The 20,280-nt window shown below is 34.1% G+C and overlaps 1 protein-coding gene across 1 annotated transcript; it reads right to left on the bottom strand.

Moving 5' to 3' along the window:
• Positions 1–1,363: 1,363 nt before the first annotated feature.
• On the bottom strand, positions 1,364–16,329 carry LOC148597975 (uncharacterized). The gene is given in 7 exon segments (XM_088561276.1): positions 1,364–3,092; positions 3,095–4,960; positions 5,267–7,945; positions 9,485–9,541; positions 11,023–11,296; positions 14,040–14,272; positions 16,125–16,329. Coding segments are annotated over 7 exon segments (6,822 nt in total). The 3' UTR covers positions 1,364–1,584.
• Between the last annotated feature and the right edge of the window lie 3,951 nt (positions 16,330–20,280).

Below are 20,280 nucleotides of genomic sequence, written 5' to 3'. Positions count from 1 at the left end.
ACTGCCATCCACCGCACTAGCCCGGTAAACTACCATACTTCAAAGACTATCTGTTATTACAAGGACAATATAAATGAATTTGAAAAATTGGTTCCAGATTAAAAGAATATAAAACTCGAGAACATAAAAAATACATAGTTGCGTAAAAAAATAATGATTAGTCCTTTTTTTTAAATTGTTTTTTAAACATGCATAGGCGAACTAGTTGACTAGCCTACAGGTACCAGTATCGTATTGCATATCCCTGAGCAGGTGTACGTCAAAACATGGATGCTATAAAAATATAGTGCATTTTCTTTTTGCCTCTCTACATACTAATATTTTGTCAAAAGATATGAACAATGACTTATAAAATAGAGCAAACATCACACTGTAAGATGAAGAACTTTTTTTAAAAGAAAATCTAACATAATATCATAAAAATGTTCCACTGAAAAGGTTGGTCTGGTGAGTGCAAAACGAAAGTGAAAGTAGGGAAAATGGCTATTTATAGTTCGAGACTACTTTTCTGTCCGATCTTCGTGGACTCACCCTATTTTCTTTGCGGGAAATTATTTTTTCACATGTCCTTAGAAATGTGAAAGTTTTATTGAATCAATTTACATATTTTTTAAAAAATCCTAAAAATATGCACTTCACTATAGAAGTCTATGGGAAAATTAATACGATACTGAGACCTAGTAAGCCAGTTTTTCAAGTAAAGTTGGATATTCAGCAAGTGGTCTTTACCAGCTGAAAAAGTAGTACACCAATGCAGGTAACACTTTTAAGATGAATTAGCCAACTTTTGAACCTGATTTTTTATGGTAGCTCTGGTTTTTTGCATTTATGGTTAATCTTTACCAAATTTGGAAATGCATTTTGTTTTCATGAATTTGTATAATATCAGTTCAATAAAATTATTATCTTGACTGTTTATGATGAGCATATCTATATTCATGTAACCTAAAGCAAGTAATACTCCTGCATAAAGGATAGTTTTCAAGTTACAACACATTTTAAGTATGTGGTTAGGACTTGAAAATAGTCATTTTCCATACATTGCCTCTTATATATGAAAAAATGAATATTTTTTTTTATTTTTGGTATTTCTTTCAAATAAATAGCTCAAATGAGTTGCCATATAACTTTGTCGTTGATTTAAACACAGAAATGTCACAAAAGTCAACAGCCAATTTTTTAGTGGACTTTTTGTAGTGGTTCAAATGGACAGATTCTAATGCGGTAAGAAAAATAAAGGTGTTTTTTCATATAAGATGTTGTATATATAAATATATATATATATATATATAAAACCAACAATATATGAATAACAATACATACAACTTCCCGTCTGGGCTCAAGGTGAAGATAAAATCAAATATCAAAAAAGCATTCATACATTTAAATTCTTGATGAAAATCATGAATATATTTAACTAATTACACCATTTACCCACTCCATACTATATGAGGAAATGTTAAAGTGACAAATATAACAGTTTACAATAAACAATAATATACACAAAAACATTTTCAACAGAATAGCTTGGAAACAATAACATGTAAATGTCAATCGATTAAAAAACATGCAACATTTATACAATTAATATTTTGCCATTACGACATGATACATGAAGGGCGTTTCTCCAATATTAGTTGTACATTGATTTATGTCAGCCTTTTTGTCTAGTAATATATTCACTATCTCTTTGTGACCTTGAAAACAAGCTGCAAACAGAGGTGATGCTCCAATATCACTTGTACATCGATTTATGTCAGCCTATTTGTCTAGTAATATCTTCACTATCTCTGTTTGACCTTCTTGACAAGCTACAAACAGAGGTGATGCTCCAGTATTAGTTGTACATTGAATTATGTCAGCCTTTTTGTCTAGTAATATCTTCACTATCTCTGTTTGACCTTCTTGACAAGCTACAAAAAGAGGTGATGCTCCAGTATTAGTTGTACATTTATTTATGTCAGCCTTTTTGTCTAGTAATATCTTCACTATCTCTGTTTGACCTTCTTGACAAGCTACAAAAAGAGGTGATGCTCCAGTATTAGTTGTACATTTATTTATGTCAGCCTTTTTGTCTAGTAATATCTTCACTATCTCTGTTTGACCTTTTTGACAAGCTGCATGCAGGGGTGATGCTCCAATATCAGTTGTACATTGATTTATGTCAGCCTTTTTGTCTAGTAATATCTTCACTATCTCTGTTTGATCTTCTTGACAAGCTGCATACAGAGGTGATGCTCCAGTATTAGTTGTACATTGATTTATGTCAGCCTTCTTGTCTAGTAATATCTCCACTATCTCTGTGTAATCTTGAAAGCAAGCTACAAACAGTGGTGATGCTCCAATACCAGTTGTACATTGATTTATGTCTGCCTTCTTCTCTAGTAATATCTTCACTATCTCTGTTTGACCTTCTTGACAAGCTACATACAGAGGTGATACTCCAGTATCAGTTGTACATTGATTTATGTCAGCCTTTTTGTCTAATAATATCTTCACTATCTCTGTTTGACCTTCTTGACAAGCTGCATGCAGAGGTGATGCTCCAATATTAATTGTAGATTGATTTATGTCAGCCTTTTTGTCTAGTAATATCTTCACTATCTCTGTTTGACCTTCTTGACAAGCTGCATACAGAGGTGATGCTCCAATATCAGCTGTACATTGATTTATGTCAGCCTTTTTGTCTAGTAATATCTTCACTATTTCTGTTTGACCTTTTTGACAAGCTGCATACAGGGGTGATGCTCCAGTATTAGTTGTACATTGATTTATGTCAGCCTTTTTGTCTAGTAATATCTTCACTATCTCTGTTTGACCTTTTTGACAAGCTGCATACAGAGGTGATGCTCCAATATTAATTGTAGATTGATTTATGTCAGCCTTTTTGTCTAGTAATATCTTCACTATTTCTGTTTGACCTTCTTGACAAGCTGCATACAGAGGTGATGCTCCAATATTAGTTGTACATTGATTTATGTCAGCCTTCTTGTCTAGTAATATCTTCACTATCTCTGTTTGACCCTGAAAACAAGCTGCAAGTAGAGGTGATGCTCCAATATCAGTTGTACATTGAATTATGTCAGCCTTTTGTCTAGTAATATCTTCATTGTCTCTGTTTGACCTTCTTGACAAGCTACAATCAGTGGTGATACTTCAATATCAGTTATACATTGATTTATGTCAGCCTTTTTGTCTAATAATATCTTCACTATCTCTGTTTGACCTTCATGACAAGCTGCATACAGAGGTGATGCTCCAATATTAGTTGTACATTGATTTATGTCAGCCTTATTGTCTATTAATATCTTCACTATCTCTGTTTGACCTTTTTGACAAGCTGCATACAGAGGTGATGCTCCAATATTAGTTGTACATTGATTTATGTCAGCCTTATTGTCTATTAATATCTTCACTATCTCTGTTTGACCTTTTTGACAAGCTGCATACAGAGGTGATGCTCCAATATTAATTGTAGATTGATTTATGTCAGCCTTTTTGTCTAGTAATATCTTCACTATCTCTGTTTGACCTTCTTGACAAGCTGCATACAGAGGTGATGCTCCAATATCAGTTGTACATTGATTTATGTCAGCCTTTTTGTCTAGTAATATCTTCACTATCTCTGTGTGACCCTGAAAACAAGCTACATACAGAGGTGATGCTCCAGTATTAGTTGTACATTGATTTATGTCAGCCTTTTTGTCTAGTAATATCTTCACTATCTCTGTTTGACCTTTATGACAAGCTGCATGCAGAGATGATGCTCCAATATCAGTTGTACATTGATTTATGTCAGCCTTTTTGTCTAGTAATATCTTCACTATCTCTGTTTGACCTCTTCGACAAGCTGCATACAGAGGTGATCCTCCAATATCAGTTGTGCATTTATTTATGTCAGCCTTTTTGTCTAGTAATATCTTAACTATCTCTGTTTGACCTTCTTGACAAGCTGCATACAGAGGTGATGCTTCAATATCAGTTGTACATTGATTTATGTCAGCCTTTTTGTCTAGTAATATCTCCACTATCTCTGTGTGACCCTGAAAACAAGCTACATACAGAGGTGATGCTCCAGTATTAGTTGTACATTGATTTATGTCGGCCCTTTTGTCTAGTAATATCTTCACTATCTCTGTTTGACCTTTTTGAGAAGCTGCATACAGAGGTGATGCTCCAATATTAGTTGTACATTGATTTATGTCAGCCTTTTTGTCTAGTAATATCTTCACTATCTCTGTGTGACCCTGATAACAAGCTACATACAGAGGTGATGCTCCAATATCAGTTGTACATTGATTTATGTCAGTCTTTTTGTCTAGTAATATCTTCACTATCTCTGTGTGACCATGAAAACAAGCTACATACAGAGGTGATGCTCCAATATCAGTTGTACATTGATTTATGTCAGTCTTTTTGTCTAGTAATATCTTCACTATCTCTGTGTGACCTTGTGCACAAGCTACAATCAGTGGTGATTCTCCAGTACTAGTTGTACATTGATTTATGTCAGCCTTTTTGTCTAGTAATATCTTCACTATCTCTGTTTGACCTTCATGACAAGCTGCATACAGAGGTGATGCTCCAATATTAGTTGTACATTGATTTATGTCAGCCTTTTTGTCTAGTAATATCTTCACTATCTCTGTTTGACCCTGAAAACAAGCTGCAAACAGAGGTGATGCTCCAATATCAGTTGTACATTGATTTATGTCAGCCTTCTTGTCTAGTAATATCTTCACTATCTCTGTTTGACCTTTTTGACAAGCTGCATGCAGGGGTGATGCTCCAATATCAGTTGTACATTGATTTATGTCAGCCTTTTTGTCTAGTAATATCTTCACTATCTCTGTTTGACCTTCATGACAAGCTGCATACAGAGGTGATGCTCCAATATCAGTTGTACATTGATTTATGTCAGCCTTTTTGTCTAGTAATATCTTCACTATCTCTGTTTGACCTTGTGCACAAGCTACATACAGTGGTGATTCTCCAGTATTAGTTATACATTGATTTATGTCAGCCTTTTTGTCTAGTAATATCTTCACTATCTCTGTTTGACCTTCATGACAAGCTGCATACAGAGGTGATGCTCCAGTATTAGTTGTACATTGATTTATGTCGGCCCTTTTGTCTAGTAATATCTTCACTATCTCTGTTTGACCTTTTTGAGAAGCTGCATACAGAGGTGATGCTCCAATATTAGTTGTACATTGATTGATGTCAGCCTTCTTGTCTAGCAATGTATTCACTATCTCTGTTTGACCCTGAAAACAAGCTGCAAACAGAGGTGATGCTCCAATATCAGTTGTACATTGATTTATGTCAGCCTTCTTGTCTAGTAATATCTTCACTATCTCTGTTTGACCTTTTTGACAAGCTGCATGCAGGGGTGATGCTCCAATATCAGTTGTACATTGATTTATGTCAGCCTTTTTGTCTAGTAATATCTTCACTATCTCTGTTTGACCTTCATGACAAGCTGCATACAGAGGTGATGCTCCAATATCAGTTGTACATTGATTTATGTCAGCCTTTTTGTCTAGTAATATCTTCACTATCTCTGTTTGACCTTGTGCACAAGCTACATACAGTGGTGATTCTCCAGTATTAGTTCTACATTGATTTATGTCAGCCTTTTTGTCTAGTAATATCTTCACTATCTCTGTTTGACCTTCATGACAAGCTGCATACAGAGGTGATGCTCCAGTATTAGTTGTACATTGATTTATGTCGGCCCTTTTGTCTAGTAATATCTTCACTATCTCTGTTTGACCTTTTTGAGAAGCTGCATACAGAGGTGATGCTCCAATATTAGTTGTACATTGATTTATGTCAGCCTTTTTGTCTAGTAATATCTTCACTATCTCTGTGTGACCCTGATAACAAGCTACATACAGAGGTGATGCTCCAATATCAGTTGTACATTGATTTATGTCAGTCTTTTTGTCTAGTAATATCTTCACTATCTCTGTGTGACCATGAAAACAAGCTACATACAGAGGTGATGCTCCAATATCAGTTGTACATTGATTTATGTCAGTCTTTTTGTCTAGTAATATCTTCACTATCTCTGTGTGACCTTGTGCACAAGCTACAATCAGTGGTGATTCTCCAGTACTAGTTGTACATTGATTTATGTCAGCCTTTTTGTCTAGTAATATCTTCACTATCTCTGTTTGACCTTCATGACAAGCTGCATACAGAGGTGATGCTCCAATATTAGTTGTACATTGATTTATGTCAGCCTTTTTGTCTAGTAATATCTTCACTATCTCTGTTTGACCCTGAAAACAAGCTGCAAACAGAGGTGATGCTCCAATATCAGTTGTACATTGATTTATGTCAGCCTTCTTGTCTAGTAATATCTTCACTATCTCTGTTTGACCTTTTTGACAAGCTGCATGCAGGGGTGATGCTCCAATATCAGTTGTACATTGATTTATGTCAGCCTTTTTGTCTAGTAATATCTTCACTATCTCTGTTTGACCTTCATGACAAGCTGCATACAGAGGTGATGCTCCAATATCAGTTGTACATTGATTTATGTCAGCCTTTTTGTCTAGCAATGTATTCACTATCTCTCTATGACCGTAGTAACTAGCTATAAATAAAGGTGATCTTCCATCCTCTCCACATTTGTTGATGTCTAACCCATGATAAATACACCATTGTGTCCATTCTATATCATTACTGAAACAAACAAGACAGAGGACAGTATTGGTATGTAGTCTATCACTAGTGTGTGCTAATTCATGTTGAGCAGACACATCTAAGTAATTAACAAAAGCAAGAAACTGATCTCTAAATTGTGGATATTTCATATTAATGTTAAGAAATACATCATCTACATCACCTTTCATCCAATCAGCGATCATTCTTTTAAAGTATATATCCTGGTGGGAAGGTGTTATTTTTATCAAAAATTCATTACTTTCTGCCGTATCAACAAACACAAACCTTTCCCTAATAAACTTACTACTCCCATTTTTTATCAAACAAACCAACATCTTTTTACTGAAGTAATATGAAAGGAAATCAAACATTTTATTATGCACTGCCATATAGACATCATCTTCTTTTCTCAGATACGAGTTCAATAGAGTTTCTATTTCACTCCGTATTTCAGTTCTGGGTGTACCTCGGTTTAGTTTACATGCCTCAAACAGATTCTTGAAAATTGCACGTGTTTTTTTGTCTATATCACCTGTAAGTATTTCTTCTTCCAAAAAGTTGTTGAAGATGACACAAAGAGCTAAAGCACAATATTTACTGTAATGGCCTGCACTATACATGCTGTCAATTTCTGTTTCATAGACTGAAAATGGATCTTGAAAGAATTTTTTGACATCAGAAAACTGATTACTCTTAAACAATCGACATAATAAAGGAAAACAATTATACATATCCATATGATCTGTAATCTTTGAAGCCTCAGATTTTAGATACAGATCAGCAATAGACTGTAACTCTGTATTTAAAAATTTGTAGTCTTCAGACAATAAATTACACACACAGGATGTAAATAAAGATAAAGATTTAAACAAAACATCTTGAAAAACTTGAAGACGACATGCCACAATTGTTTTTACATTCTCATTCAGATATTTACTACTGTGATCTATAAATGTTTTCCATTTGTCAACTTCTAACTTGTTAGCAGAATATGTACCACAAAAATCATCCACCATGAAAACAGTCTTGCTACTTGGATTATAGTATTTTTCTATATCACATGGGTCTTTGACAGGAATGATATCATATCCGTTCTCTGCCATTTTTAGCACCACATGTCGTAAAATTGCTGTTTTACCCATACCAGAACTACCAGTTATTGTCACACATCTGTTGTTCTGGACACATGTCAGTATAGATTTAGCAGCTCTTGTGATCACAAAATCCCTGTTCTCTTCTTTCCAAACTTTTATTTTTGTTTCAATAAGTTCTGAAAATGTAAATGTAAACGAAATATACCCGATCTTTCTTTTTTGAATTGAAACCAATGGGCAGGCACTTTAAAAGTGATAGATGATTGTTCAACTTAATTTAGAGTAAAGTTTATGGAGTCACTGATAACAGTAACACAATTTATGCTTCATGCCACGTATGTGATGTATGTGTGAAAAACATGTGGAGCATGCTTTTTAAAAAACATGCAAAACACAAATAAATTTAGCATTTTTACAAACACATGTATAACACGTGTTTTCTGACACGTGTTTCACATGTATGCCATGCATGGCTGCCATGTGTGGCAAGAAACATGCATATTACACATATGAAACACCTGTTTCACATGCGTTTTTAGGTACATGCGTGAAACGTGGCTTTTTTTTTTACCATAGTATGACATTCATATTATTATGATAGAAATGTGGATAAACAAGTTTATACATCCATTCTCCCATCCATAGGCTTCATTCACACTGCATGGGCGAGTGATTAAAGGATTTTGCCACTCTTGATAGTTAAATTTCAGATTTTAACTATTTCACCTGGAGAAATCATGTAATCCATTTTAGACTGAAGGAGAATCTATATGTTACCATTGGTCAATACATTACAAATATAAACTAGATAGCTATGCCTTGTCATACCCCATCACCCTCCCGTGGCAGATTAACTAGGGCAGATAATTGCTGTCAGAAAGAAAAGAGTACAAAATTCAAATGAAGAAGTAATGATTAATATTTAGAAATCATAGTATTCAGAGTAATTGCTTTCACAACATCTTCATTCCATAACTCCAACATAATTTGCAAAAACTAAATGGTACCGTATTGTGTGCACCTACAAAATGTACCGATTGATTACTATAAGCGTATTAATTTTCGCAGTTACTAATTTATGCGGATTCTGTCAAGTGAACATATTGGCGAGTATCAATTTTCGCGGTTTAAAAAATGATTAGCGTTGTATAGTGTTAAAAATCAATTTCATGTGTACTGTTTTTTTTTTTGCAGTTTTCTGTTTACCGCAAAAATAGCGAAATTTAGTACACGGTGAAAATGAGTACTTTTACAGTAGTTTATATCCAGTCACAAGGTGATGACAATACCTCAGCAAACAAAATGAATTGCATACAATTTTGTATTCCATAAACAAGACCAATACCCTTCTAGACCTGTGTCACCATCATAAATTTGTCAGCATGTAAGTATCTGCAATATGCATATAAACAGTAGGAAAGTTACAAAACTAAAATTCCTCAATTAATATACTAACTATTGCATATACATGTACTGCTACAAATGGCTATGTTTAACATGCTAGAAATGTACAAAAACATTAATCAAATTGTCTATAACAAATGAAGCTCATCCTCTATAGGTATAAAACACTGTGCGAAGTTTGAATGATATTGGTCAGATAACTTTTGAGCAACAGATAACACAATGTTGCTTCCACTGAGCATGATGGTCAAATGAATGGACAGAGTTGAGCAGCTATTAGACCTGCAGGAAGGTAGGAAGTGATTTCATACCTCGAATATTCCAAGGAACAGGATCAGGCTTTTTACACTTCTTTGAACTTGATACATCTGTAAAAGATATGACATATGGTAATTAAGGTATTGAAAAATAGAGGTAACCAAACAATGGAGTTGCACACACATTGTCCCAACTTGTACAGGCAGGATACAAATCTATATAAATTCAAATACCAAAGGAGAAAGGGCAGTAAGGCTCTTATTGGCCTGGAATACAACTGAAAATTAATGACCTAGTGTTGAAAGTGTTCAATGAGAACTTATTTAATTGGATCTAAAAACAAACATTAGGACTTCACTTTATATTTAATTAATGTAAGCATCATAAAAAAAGTTTCATATGTGAACATAATATGACAACATTTTTGCATGGACATAGTTTTCTAGATATAAATATGGCTAAAAAATAACAAAATTTACAATACTCAGCATTTTATTTGCTACAAAATGTATAAATGTGGCAACAATAAGACCTTATTTCAATGAACTTAGGCCACTAAAAAAATTATTTCCTAATACTTTTATATTGTTTACTATTTTTTTAACATTTTTTATGTTATTACAACAGAGTTCATATCTTTGTGCATATTCATACACCTTTGAAATCAATATCTCCACTGGGATCTGAGAATTTTGTTACAACCAAAGAGATCAAACCCTGAGTATGAACACACCTTTTCATAACTTGATTCCAAGGTTGATGCATGTAAACCCCTTCCAAATAAATGTATTTACACTTAAATGCTAAGATTAATTTCAATTATTTCTCTATTTTTCTATTGCTAATGGTATCTTTATTTGCCTCTGAATTGTCTCTGAAAAAAGTGTATTTGCAGCATAATGATCCATCCTTATAGTTAACATCTATCAATACTATTAATATGCCATCCTGATTCAATGGATGACAAAAGTCAGTGTTTTTCATAATCTTTGTCCAGAAAATTTTTCTTAAAACATTCCCTGGGTTACAAATTTGTCTATGACCCTAAAACACTCAACTCTTACGATGAATCATATTATTTTATCAAGCTATATACCACAAGCTTTCACAACACACTTTTGCCTAATAAGCAGACTAAAATATTATTTTTTTTATGATCTACATGGTCTATATCTAAAACAATCTTAGTTTTAGAAATAATGAAGTTGGGGGCAAGCAAAAGTAAAACAAAAATAAAGATCAAGATGTTAATGCGGTATACCATATTTGAAATCATTCTAATCGAGTGAATAAATGTAGGTAAATAAATAAACAAGATTGTGATTAAATGGAAAGATGATGATAAACCAAATAGACAAGGTGACTGTACCTGTGCCCCTACTGTACAAATAGAGTACCCTGTAACAATGTCAGAATCTTCTTTGATGCACATCTATGGTAGATTACGATTCAAAATCCTCTTACTTAACTTTGCCAAAATCAAATTACAGGTTATATACAGGACATGATGATATGCCAAAAGATGGATAGAGATTAAAGAATGAATTGATGGACAAGGCAGGTACAATACAAGTGGGGTTTAATGATATACCTGCATCATTATCTGAATCTGACTCCTCCAGTTTTCCTTTTTGTCCCTTTTTAAATAACTGATGATATACCATCATTTCATTAACTTGTTGTGTTAGTGTCAACACGGATTTGTGACTCTCTTCAAACTCTTGCACTTGTTGTTTTAAAACATTTATTTCAGCATTTGCTTGTTTGATATCCAGCATTAATTCTTGATTTGATTGATCAATACATTTGGTCTTCAACTTTATTGATTCGTCATAGAGTTCATCTCCTCCTAGTCTTTTAATTGCCTGAATAAAACATAAATTAGTTTATCAGCATTAAATAAAAAATAAATGCTTTAAAGAGCACAGCTTGATTCAAACACAGTGGTCAAACCATGAACAGTTGGGGCAAATATGGTACAATTTCAAAGAGATCCCTTCTTTTCTAATCAAGTCATTGTCTGGTTATCATGAAAATACTTGTTTCTGGCACCTCATTCCTACATGGTTCGAGTAACAACCCACACAAGCCCCGTGCAGGTCCGGGTGTTAAAAGAATAGGCGGGGGCTAGGCGCTCTGCCCACAGAGCAACTGGGATGTGTGCCCCAGATGGTGGAATGGGGTACCCCTGGCGTGTTACATGTTGGGATTGTCAGGCTATAATACGGAAAACCTGACCGCAAACCATAGTGGTGCACCGTGTTGGGAAAGATGCCACGTTCCTCGCACGTTAAAGAACCCTGCTGTGGTATTCGACAGGAGTAGGAACCTTTGCGCTCCGCCTCAGGAGGCTAAATTGCCCGACCTTACCCATTCCCCCATTTTCCAGTGGCAGTCAAAATTTGTCGACCCTATTATCCTTGTGACCCATCCTTTTTTTTTTCATTTCATGTTCATTTTATCATCCATTTCATGTTCATTGTCTGAATATAGCTGAAATATTGCTGCTCGGACGTTAAACCCCAACAAACAAACACAAAATCAATACCAGCTTATTTTAAGATACAAAATGTACATAAATTAATTATAAAGTTATTGCCTGGAAACACAATTGTCTACAGAGACTTGACTTCATAACAATTCAACACATCAAAAATCAAAAGAATACTTTAAGCAGCTTAAGAGAATTTGTGGCCACAAGACCTAATCGACAGACCCCCTATTATTCCCATTTCCTATCACTACTTCAGGGCAGGTGAAAACAATCTAAAACGCTATTAAATGTATTATATCAAAAAGCTCAAGTCCTTAAAATTAAACCCCATTAAATTTGGCAAGAAAACAATTCATACAGTCCTTGAACCGATCAACACAATGACTTGACAGAACCCTGCATAATGGATCACTGACTGATCGATAATCAATGTCAGACTGGTGACTGATCTAATTGCAGTTTTGTTATGTAAAATGATGGATGATCTGTTTAAAATAAAATAAATGTGAAATAAAAGTATAAATTGACGTTAAAATTTATTGCATAAATATAAATATGTATAAAATTGACAAGGAAAACAACGAAAAGGATAAAATACATTGACCGATCTGAGGTCATGTGATGCGATCACTGGTTAAGGTTCTGCCAAAGTCAATATCTAGGTCATTCCTTAATGAATTTTTTTTCATCCATAGTTTTAATAACACATTAAATTAAGCACTGAACAATTGCTAAATGTATCTTTATATGTATATAACACACAAGCACAAATCAAACTTAGGAACAAATGTTTTATAATTTCTATATTATAACATTAAAAACAAAAATGTAAACAGCATTATTAACTTTAGAATAAATCTACAGCTGTCAAAAACAAGATTTGAAGTCTGAAATTTACATGTATATAGTTCTGTTCCTAAATGTATAATGCAGTGCAAACTAGCATTAATTTTCTTGAAAAAATTGCCAGTTCTTTCAATTTAGATGAATTGAGATATTTTATACCAGCTAAATACCAACACCAATAAACATAAAATATTAAAGTTTTCATTGAACTCTAGCAATTTGTCACAAATTATTGCTAGCTTGCACTGCATTACTCATTTCATAAAAGAATGTCCTAGATGTTGACTTTAGCTGAATCTTAAATGGATTGGTTTGAAGGATCAATGACTGAACAGAAATTTATCGGTTATCAATGACCGATCGCAATTTTTGTTGCATGGATCGGTTCAGGTACTGTTCAAAGTTTTAGAAAATACTTCTTTTTGGTCCCTTGCTTCAAATAAAACAGAACTACACTATTAGGGAGCTTGACAACATCTATTGGACCAAAAAATTGTTTAAATCTTAATTTTACAAACCCTCCTTCCCAAAATTTGACAAAAAAAAATGAAGATGTTGATTTTAAAGTTAATTCTTCTCTGAACCAGAGTATTTCATGCAGAAAAAAACAGAATTTTAGTCTATAACTGCATTAAAGATTCTGAATTTATGCTATTTTTTATATAGTTAGTTATTGCACATTGTTTTTTAATTCACACCTTGTCAAGATAAACAAATAATTGTACAATTGTTAGATAAATTTCTTGAGAAATACAGAAAAATATTAAAGTATTTTTTTGTCAGCAAAAACATATGTCTCTCTCACCAGGCCGTGTTGGAGTTATTGGCTTTTTGACCTTTTTGTTTGTTTGGTTTTTTTTTTAATATTACTTTCAAAAATTTAATGGACAAACTGTATCTACTTGCAGATTCCATCACGTCCACAGAACAGCTTCATAAAATTCTGTTGAGAGGCTGCTGAGAATTTAAACTGACAAGGTAATTATGAGGATTTTTGGCAAATTTCTAAGTTCAAAGGGCATTACAAAATTGTCTGGTAATATGCACAACTACATTTGATGTTCTTGCTAAATACTAAGTTTCGTAAAATGCAGTTCAAGAGTTTCAGAGAAGTTGCGCTGACAAACTTTGTGATGGACATAATATATATTTGCTCTTAACAAAGTTGGTATTTATTTGTCCTGCTATCCATGGGTTTAAACTAAAAACTTCAAAATTCTAAAATTATGATAACTATGGCCATAGATTCTGAAATGAATAACTCTTACATCACTAAGGCAGCTCCAGATATTACTGAATTCACTGCTGTTAATTCTGGAGTCAGAAAGATGTGCCAAGTAGTTATTTCTATAGTATTTAATCCTTGCTAGATCTGCACCTATTGATGTATCACTAACATTAGGTAGATTATCCAATCCTGAGCTTGGTGGTTGTATGTCTGTCAGGTGTCTTAGTAATAATATCATTAGTGTAACATCAAAGTTAGTAGACTCAGGTTTTCCTGAAAAAAAAATGAATATTGTGAAATGATATTGCAACAACACAACTGACTACTTCTCCATTAACATTTAAATAACTTAAGTAACGGTCTACATATTTCTACTTCTTGATTTCAATTACTTACAATTCAGGTACTTGAAGGTAACTTTCAAAGTTGCTTTCACATGTTTAAGGTTTTACTATTAACGAGGTTTTCCACGCAAAAATCAGTCAGTGGATGGGACATGACATATTTTTATTTTAAAAAAAAATTTCATCCATTTTATACCACAAATGCATTACCTTTCTTAAAATATACAGACTGCTACTAAAGTTTCTATGCATAACACCCTAAGGAATATTCACACCAAGTTTGGTTCCAATTAGTCAAGTAGTTTCAGAGGAGAAGATTTTTGGAAGTTAAATATTTTGTTAAAAACAGACAAAAAATATCAGGAGGGCAATAACTCTAACATGGGTAAATGAATTTACACATACATTTTTCTAAATAGATCTCATCATTCTGAACACTTTACACATGTCAGCATTTGGCTTAACCTAACGGTTTTGGAGATATAAAACTTTGTTCTATTTTTAGAACAGTGGCCACGTTTTTCAACATATCAAAAATCCCCACATCACTTCTCTGCAGGATAATCCAAAGAACATTCATACAAAATTTGGTTCTAATTGGTCAAATAGTTTAAGAGGAGAAGAGTTTTGAAAAATAGTTAATGATGACAAAATTGATGGCAATAGCTCACCTGGCCTTTTGCCAGGTGAGTTTTAAATAGGGTTGCATAATAGGCCTTTTTCATATTCCCTTCTTTGACTTTTTTTTTAAACCTAATGGTTTTAAAGATATATGCGAAAAATTACTGTCTGACCCATTTGTTCTATTTTTAGTAACAGCAGCCATGTTTTTCGCTGAATCAAATTGGTCATGTTGGTCAATGACGATGACAAGGGCAAGTGATGGCAATAGCTCAAATGGCTTTCAGCCAGGTGATGAGCTAACAAGAAGATGCACAACAGCATAATTTGATAAAGAATTTGTAAAAGTTTGATCAAATTCCATTAAGATGTTTTAGAGGGCCATATTAAAAAAATAAAAAATCTGTAAAAGCTTCAAAAAATAGCAGTTTCAGAGGAGTTGCAGATTGGAACTCAGGACAAACAGACAATTGAACGCTTTTTTCAAGCAAGCGGTTTAACAAACTGTTACTGATATGTCTCGATGATAAAAATGTTACAGATGAACACTGACAATCAAAAGTTGGTTGACGGTGACATTGTTACTAATTTCAAATATAATAGACAATTTATGATATCAATAAAAGCAATTAACACAACCAAAGTTGACAGATTCATTGTTTGCATATATGGAACTGGCACAAAGTGATGTTTCAGTAAAATAAAATTTCAAAGTCAGTTGACTGTGACAGTAGAGACATATGCATAAAACAGATACAGAATACTGAATAGTGTGATAAAGTGATGGCAATGTCACAACATACAAAATATGATGGATCGTATCAAACTGACAAGATCAGAAAACTGAACATGAACGCCAACTTCCAAAAAAGTACATGGAGTACCTTGTTCACACTTTTTGCATCATTTATTGCAAGTGAGAGAGAAACCACCAATGTGCCTTTTTTATGATAATATTTCATCTCCATTGACCTTTACTTCATGAGACTTAGTTGATGTCATTTGTATTACACAAGTGATTCCAGCAAAAAAATTTAAAAAAGTTCAAACTTGGTGGAAGAATTGAGTGGTGTTGAGTCTTCAGGAAACAGGTTGCAGAGACTGGTTCGTGGTTACCATGGAGACAACAGGGGGCCTCAAAGGTTCATTTTTTTGCTTACCTGTAGTAGGAAACAGAAGATTCCATTGGTGCTGGTTTATAACTTTCTTATTTTTCAGATCTCTAAGATCCTTTGTCGCCTGTCTTAGTGTCCTTTCTAGACGAACAGGACTAAACTCACTATCAAACTTGATTCGAACTGCTCGTGGAGATATTCCTGTCAGTAACAGGGCTATGCGGACATAATTTTCCTCTTCTAATGCCATTGTCTGAGTCTTTTTTTTTCTTCTTTAAAAGATATGTTTTTGTCCTATTTTAGAACTTTATACAGGCATCACTGAAATACAGTATCAATAAATTATAAGATGTAAACTAATGCACAAAACAAAAGAATACACTCAGCCCCCTAATTTAAAACCTTGAAAATGATAAAGACATATGGGAACATATAAACTTGCAGTAATGTTGAAAACAAATATTAAAGTGAATAATATACATGTAGTATCAAGACAAATAACAATCTTCAAAATTTGGAAAATAAGAGCTTTGCAGAGCACAGCATGATACGACCATAGCGGTCGAACCCTGAACAGTTGGGCAAGTGTGGATACAATATTATTTTTTTTTACACCTGGACATGGGAACTTACAGTTCATTAGGGACATAACAACTGGTTTGGTCACAATATAGCACATAATTTAAAATTAATTAAAGATTTTCTAAATTTGTAAAAAAAAATAAAAAATTTTGGGGTTGTGTTACTCAAAAATAGTTAGAGATATATGAAGTCTGCCCGAAAAACACATGCAGGATTTTTCAAAAGGAACCAATAAAAACATGTTTAAAATCAGACCAAAAGTAAACTAAAGGCTCCTACGAGCTTGAATCAAGCACCTTTCTTGATAAGCAAGATTCTTTTATTGGAAAAGGGGTGATGTTTTTTCATGGGTAAAAATTCCTAACACTAATACATGTGCCTAAAGAATAATCTTATCAATTTTGTCCAGTAAATTTTTAAAAGTAATAATAAAAAAAAACAAACAAACAAAAAGGCCAAAAAGGCAATAACTCCAACACGGCCTGGTGAGCTAAAAAGTGTATGAATATTGTTAACATGTGTGAGCAATTTGCCACCATGCTGTCAGCTTGCCACAAACCACTAACTATTGATCCCATAGGGCTCTTTACATGTTTTCTCTGATATTTTTGGCTGTAGCTTGGACAATATCATTTATTGGGATATAGGGAACCACTCAAATTGGCCGGAATACACCTAAGACACTCCACTTGAAATATTGCCTGCTTATACTGTGTGCATGTAATAAACATATAACACATATAAAAACAACATGAGCAAATGTTGTGTGTATGCCTTCACTTCTCCCTGATCACTACCCACTTCTCCCTAGTGTCTATCTGAAAGATAAATCACTTTCCCTTTTTTTCTCAAGTAGCCTGAGCCCTGCTTGGTGGACACATTTTTCTCGCTAATCTGCCTGTGCAGGTCCGGGTGTCAAAAGAGTAAGCCTGCAGCAGTGCTAAGCACTTCATAAAAGGTTACTAAATAGCGCTCAGAACCATAGCCGGGGACAATGGCCCTCCGCTCACTGAGCAACTGCATTGTGTGCCCCAGGTAGTTGAATGGGGTACCCCTGGCGCCCTACATGCTGGGGTTGTCAGGCAATAATACTGAAAACCTGACCACAAAACAATAGTGGTGCATCGTGTTGAGAAAAATGACATGTTCCTCACACGTTAAAGAACCCTGCTGTGATGTTCAACAGGAGGAAGGTCACCCTTGGCTTTGCTACAGGAGGCCTTATTGCTCAACTCTACCCATCCCTCACATTTTCCAGTGGCAATCGAAACTCTTTGACCCTATTACCCTTGTGTCCCATCCCATTTTCATTTCACCACCATTTCATGTTCATTTTATCTTCCATTTCATGTTCATTGCCCATATATTGCTGAAATATTCCTGCTTGCGTGTTAGGCACCAATCAATCAATCCACAAATACATGTATATGCATTATCATGCATAGTTGCAGAGATGTGAAATTGTCTGTAAGGTGAATGCATATTAGAATTTAATGCAATTACCTGGGTGCTGACATAATATCCTTGTCATATGTACGATTTATGCAAATTTAGAATAACCTACCATGTATAAATGTTGAGATACATGTTTGAAATCTGCTATATTTTAACTTGAATGCAAATGGATCAAGGGGATAATGTAGGTCACACAAGCTTAATACAACCTGGATACTGACGTACATGTACCTTCAACTTTGTTGACAACTAAGAATTGTCAATAGTCATGATCAGTGAAGTGGAAAATATATGTCAAAGAATCTAATTCATAGTGAAATATTACACTACTAAGTTATATAAGATATAATATGTCTGAAAAATACTTCGATTATCTTGACCGAGTTCACCTTGTCCAAACTAGTCTCAATTAGTCTCGACCATGTCTCGACCATGTCTCGACTTGTCTTGACACAATCTTGACCTGTCTCGACCAAATTTTCACTAGTCTTAACTTGTCTCGACCAGTCTCAAACAGTCTTACCAGTCTCGAATAGTCTCGACTTAGTCTCACCCAGTCTCAACTAAGTCTTAAACAGTCTCAACAATTTAATTCAAAGCTCTCAACAACCTAATTAGTCCCAACATGAGTTATTCATCCATTATAGCATTATAATGTTTGGAAATTGTCTTATTTATTGTATTTGAAGTATATTTTTCTGAATAAAGATACTTTTTATTCTAATATCTAAATATTAGATATACCTTTACTTTAACATTTCACAACATATTTTGTCAATTTTGTACCTTTAATTTATATTTTTTTTATGTAGTTCCTTTTTACCTTTTAAAAGTGGCTATTGTTTACTTATTTGTTATTGTCATTAACGTTTTATTCGCGCCACTTCAAACATATAATATTCTTAATTTTCCTACCCAGGATATATCTAAATAGTTGTGGGCCTTGAAATATTGCGTTTACTTGGGTCTGTAACTTATGAAATAATGAAAATAAAAATGTACTTCATTTTTAAAAAGCTACTTAAAAATACACAAATATTCCCACTTTTAAACAAACACTGTAATTGTTTCATAATTAGATAATCATATTGCACCATATGAAGTCCTACGTGTATACATGTCTGTTAATTGCAACCCCACACCTGTGTCAACAGATCCTCGAACCACGAAAAGATAAAATACTCTGTCCATGCTATCTTCAATTGAGGAAAAATCGTACCTTGAATTAACTACAGATGAAGTCCGATACACAATGTATTTGCAAATCTGTCCAAATGAAAACTTAAGTTATAAGTATATCATCGTGTATTTATTTCAGGGAAACAGATTAGGTAAACGGACCGAAAGTCACAGGACAAAAAGTCACAAATCATGAATAAGACAAAAAGTCACAACAGGAAGTTGAGGTCTGCGACGTCTGATGGATCTTTTAACGTTGTCTTCTGTATGAAGCATGGCTTTTACTGCATTAGTTGATACACATTCTGCGAAGATCTGGCTGGGCTTGTTGAAAGTGGACTCTGCTTTGTGGTTAATGTTGTTGCGACATCTTATGAGATTTGCTGAGTCTTCTTGTGGTGCATGGTTATGTGGTTGACTTGGTACTGGATTCTCATTGTGTAGGTCTGTGGACAGGCTGCCTTTGCACTCCTGACTGGACTTTCAGGTGCAATTCCACCACTGCTTGGTCTTGCGTAAAGCATGTCTTGTGTAGGTGTAACCTTCAAAGCAAAGCTTTGAACCGCCTTTGTTGCTCTTTAGGATCTCCATTTGGAACTGAATGACGAGGCAACAAAGCCTGTCTTTTTTATGCCAACTTTGCAAAAAGCCAGACATTTACTCATAAAAGCCCTACCATGGACAGAGATATATTTTTGGAAAAAATGAAAGTTAGCTGTCTCCTCTGTATTGTTTTCCTTTCTAGAGAAGCCCTAAATCATCCCATTGATTATAAATTGTTAAATGTTGTAAAAACTAATTACTAACTATCACCCCCAAATTGTTTATTTAGCAATTAGATTGTTGTTTTAATTAGTACATGCAGGTCTGTCCAGATGTTCATGCATTTCCTTGGAAGCCAAACATCTTTAAAATCACACAGTGATTGGTCAAACAAAACTCACAACTTTCACTATGCACCTCCTATCAAGTCATACAGATTTTA

This window comes from Perna viridis, chromosome 14, assembly GCF_037379345.1.
Source record: "Perna viridis isolate PV_CMFRI_1.1 ecotype Kerala chromosome 14, ASM3737934v1, whole genome shotgun sequence".
In the NCBI taxonomy this organism is placed as follows: Eukaryota; Metazoa; Mollusca; class Bivalvia; order Mytilida; family Mytilidae; genus Perna; species Perna viridis.
Note: the sequence above shows the minus strand (reverse complement) of the source record. Positions and strands in the feature narration are given on the sequence as shown.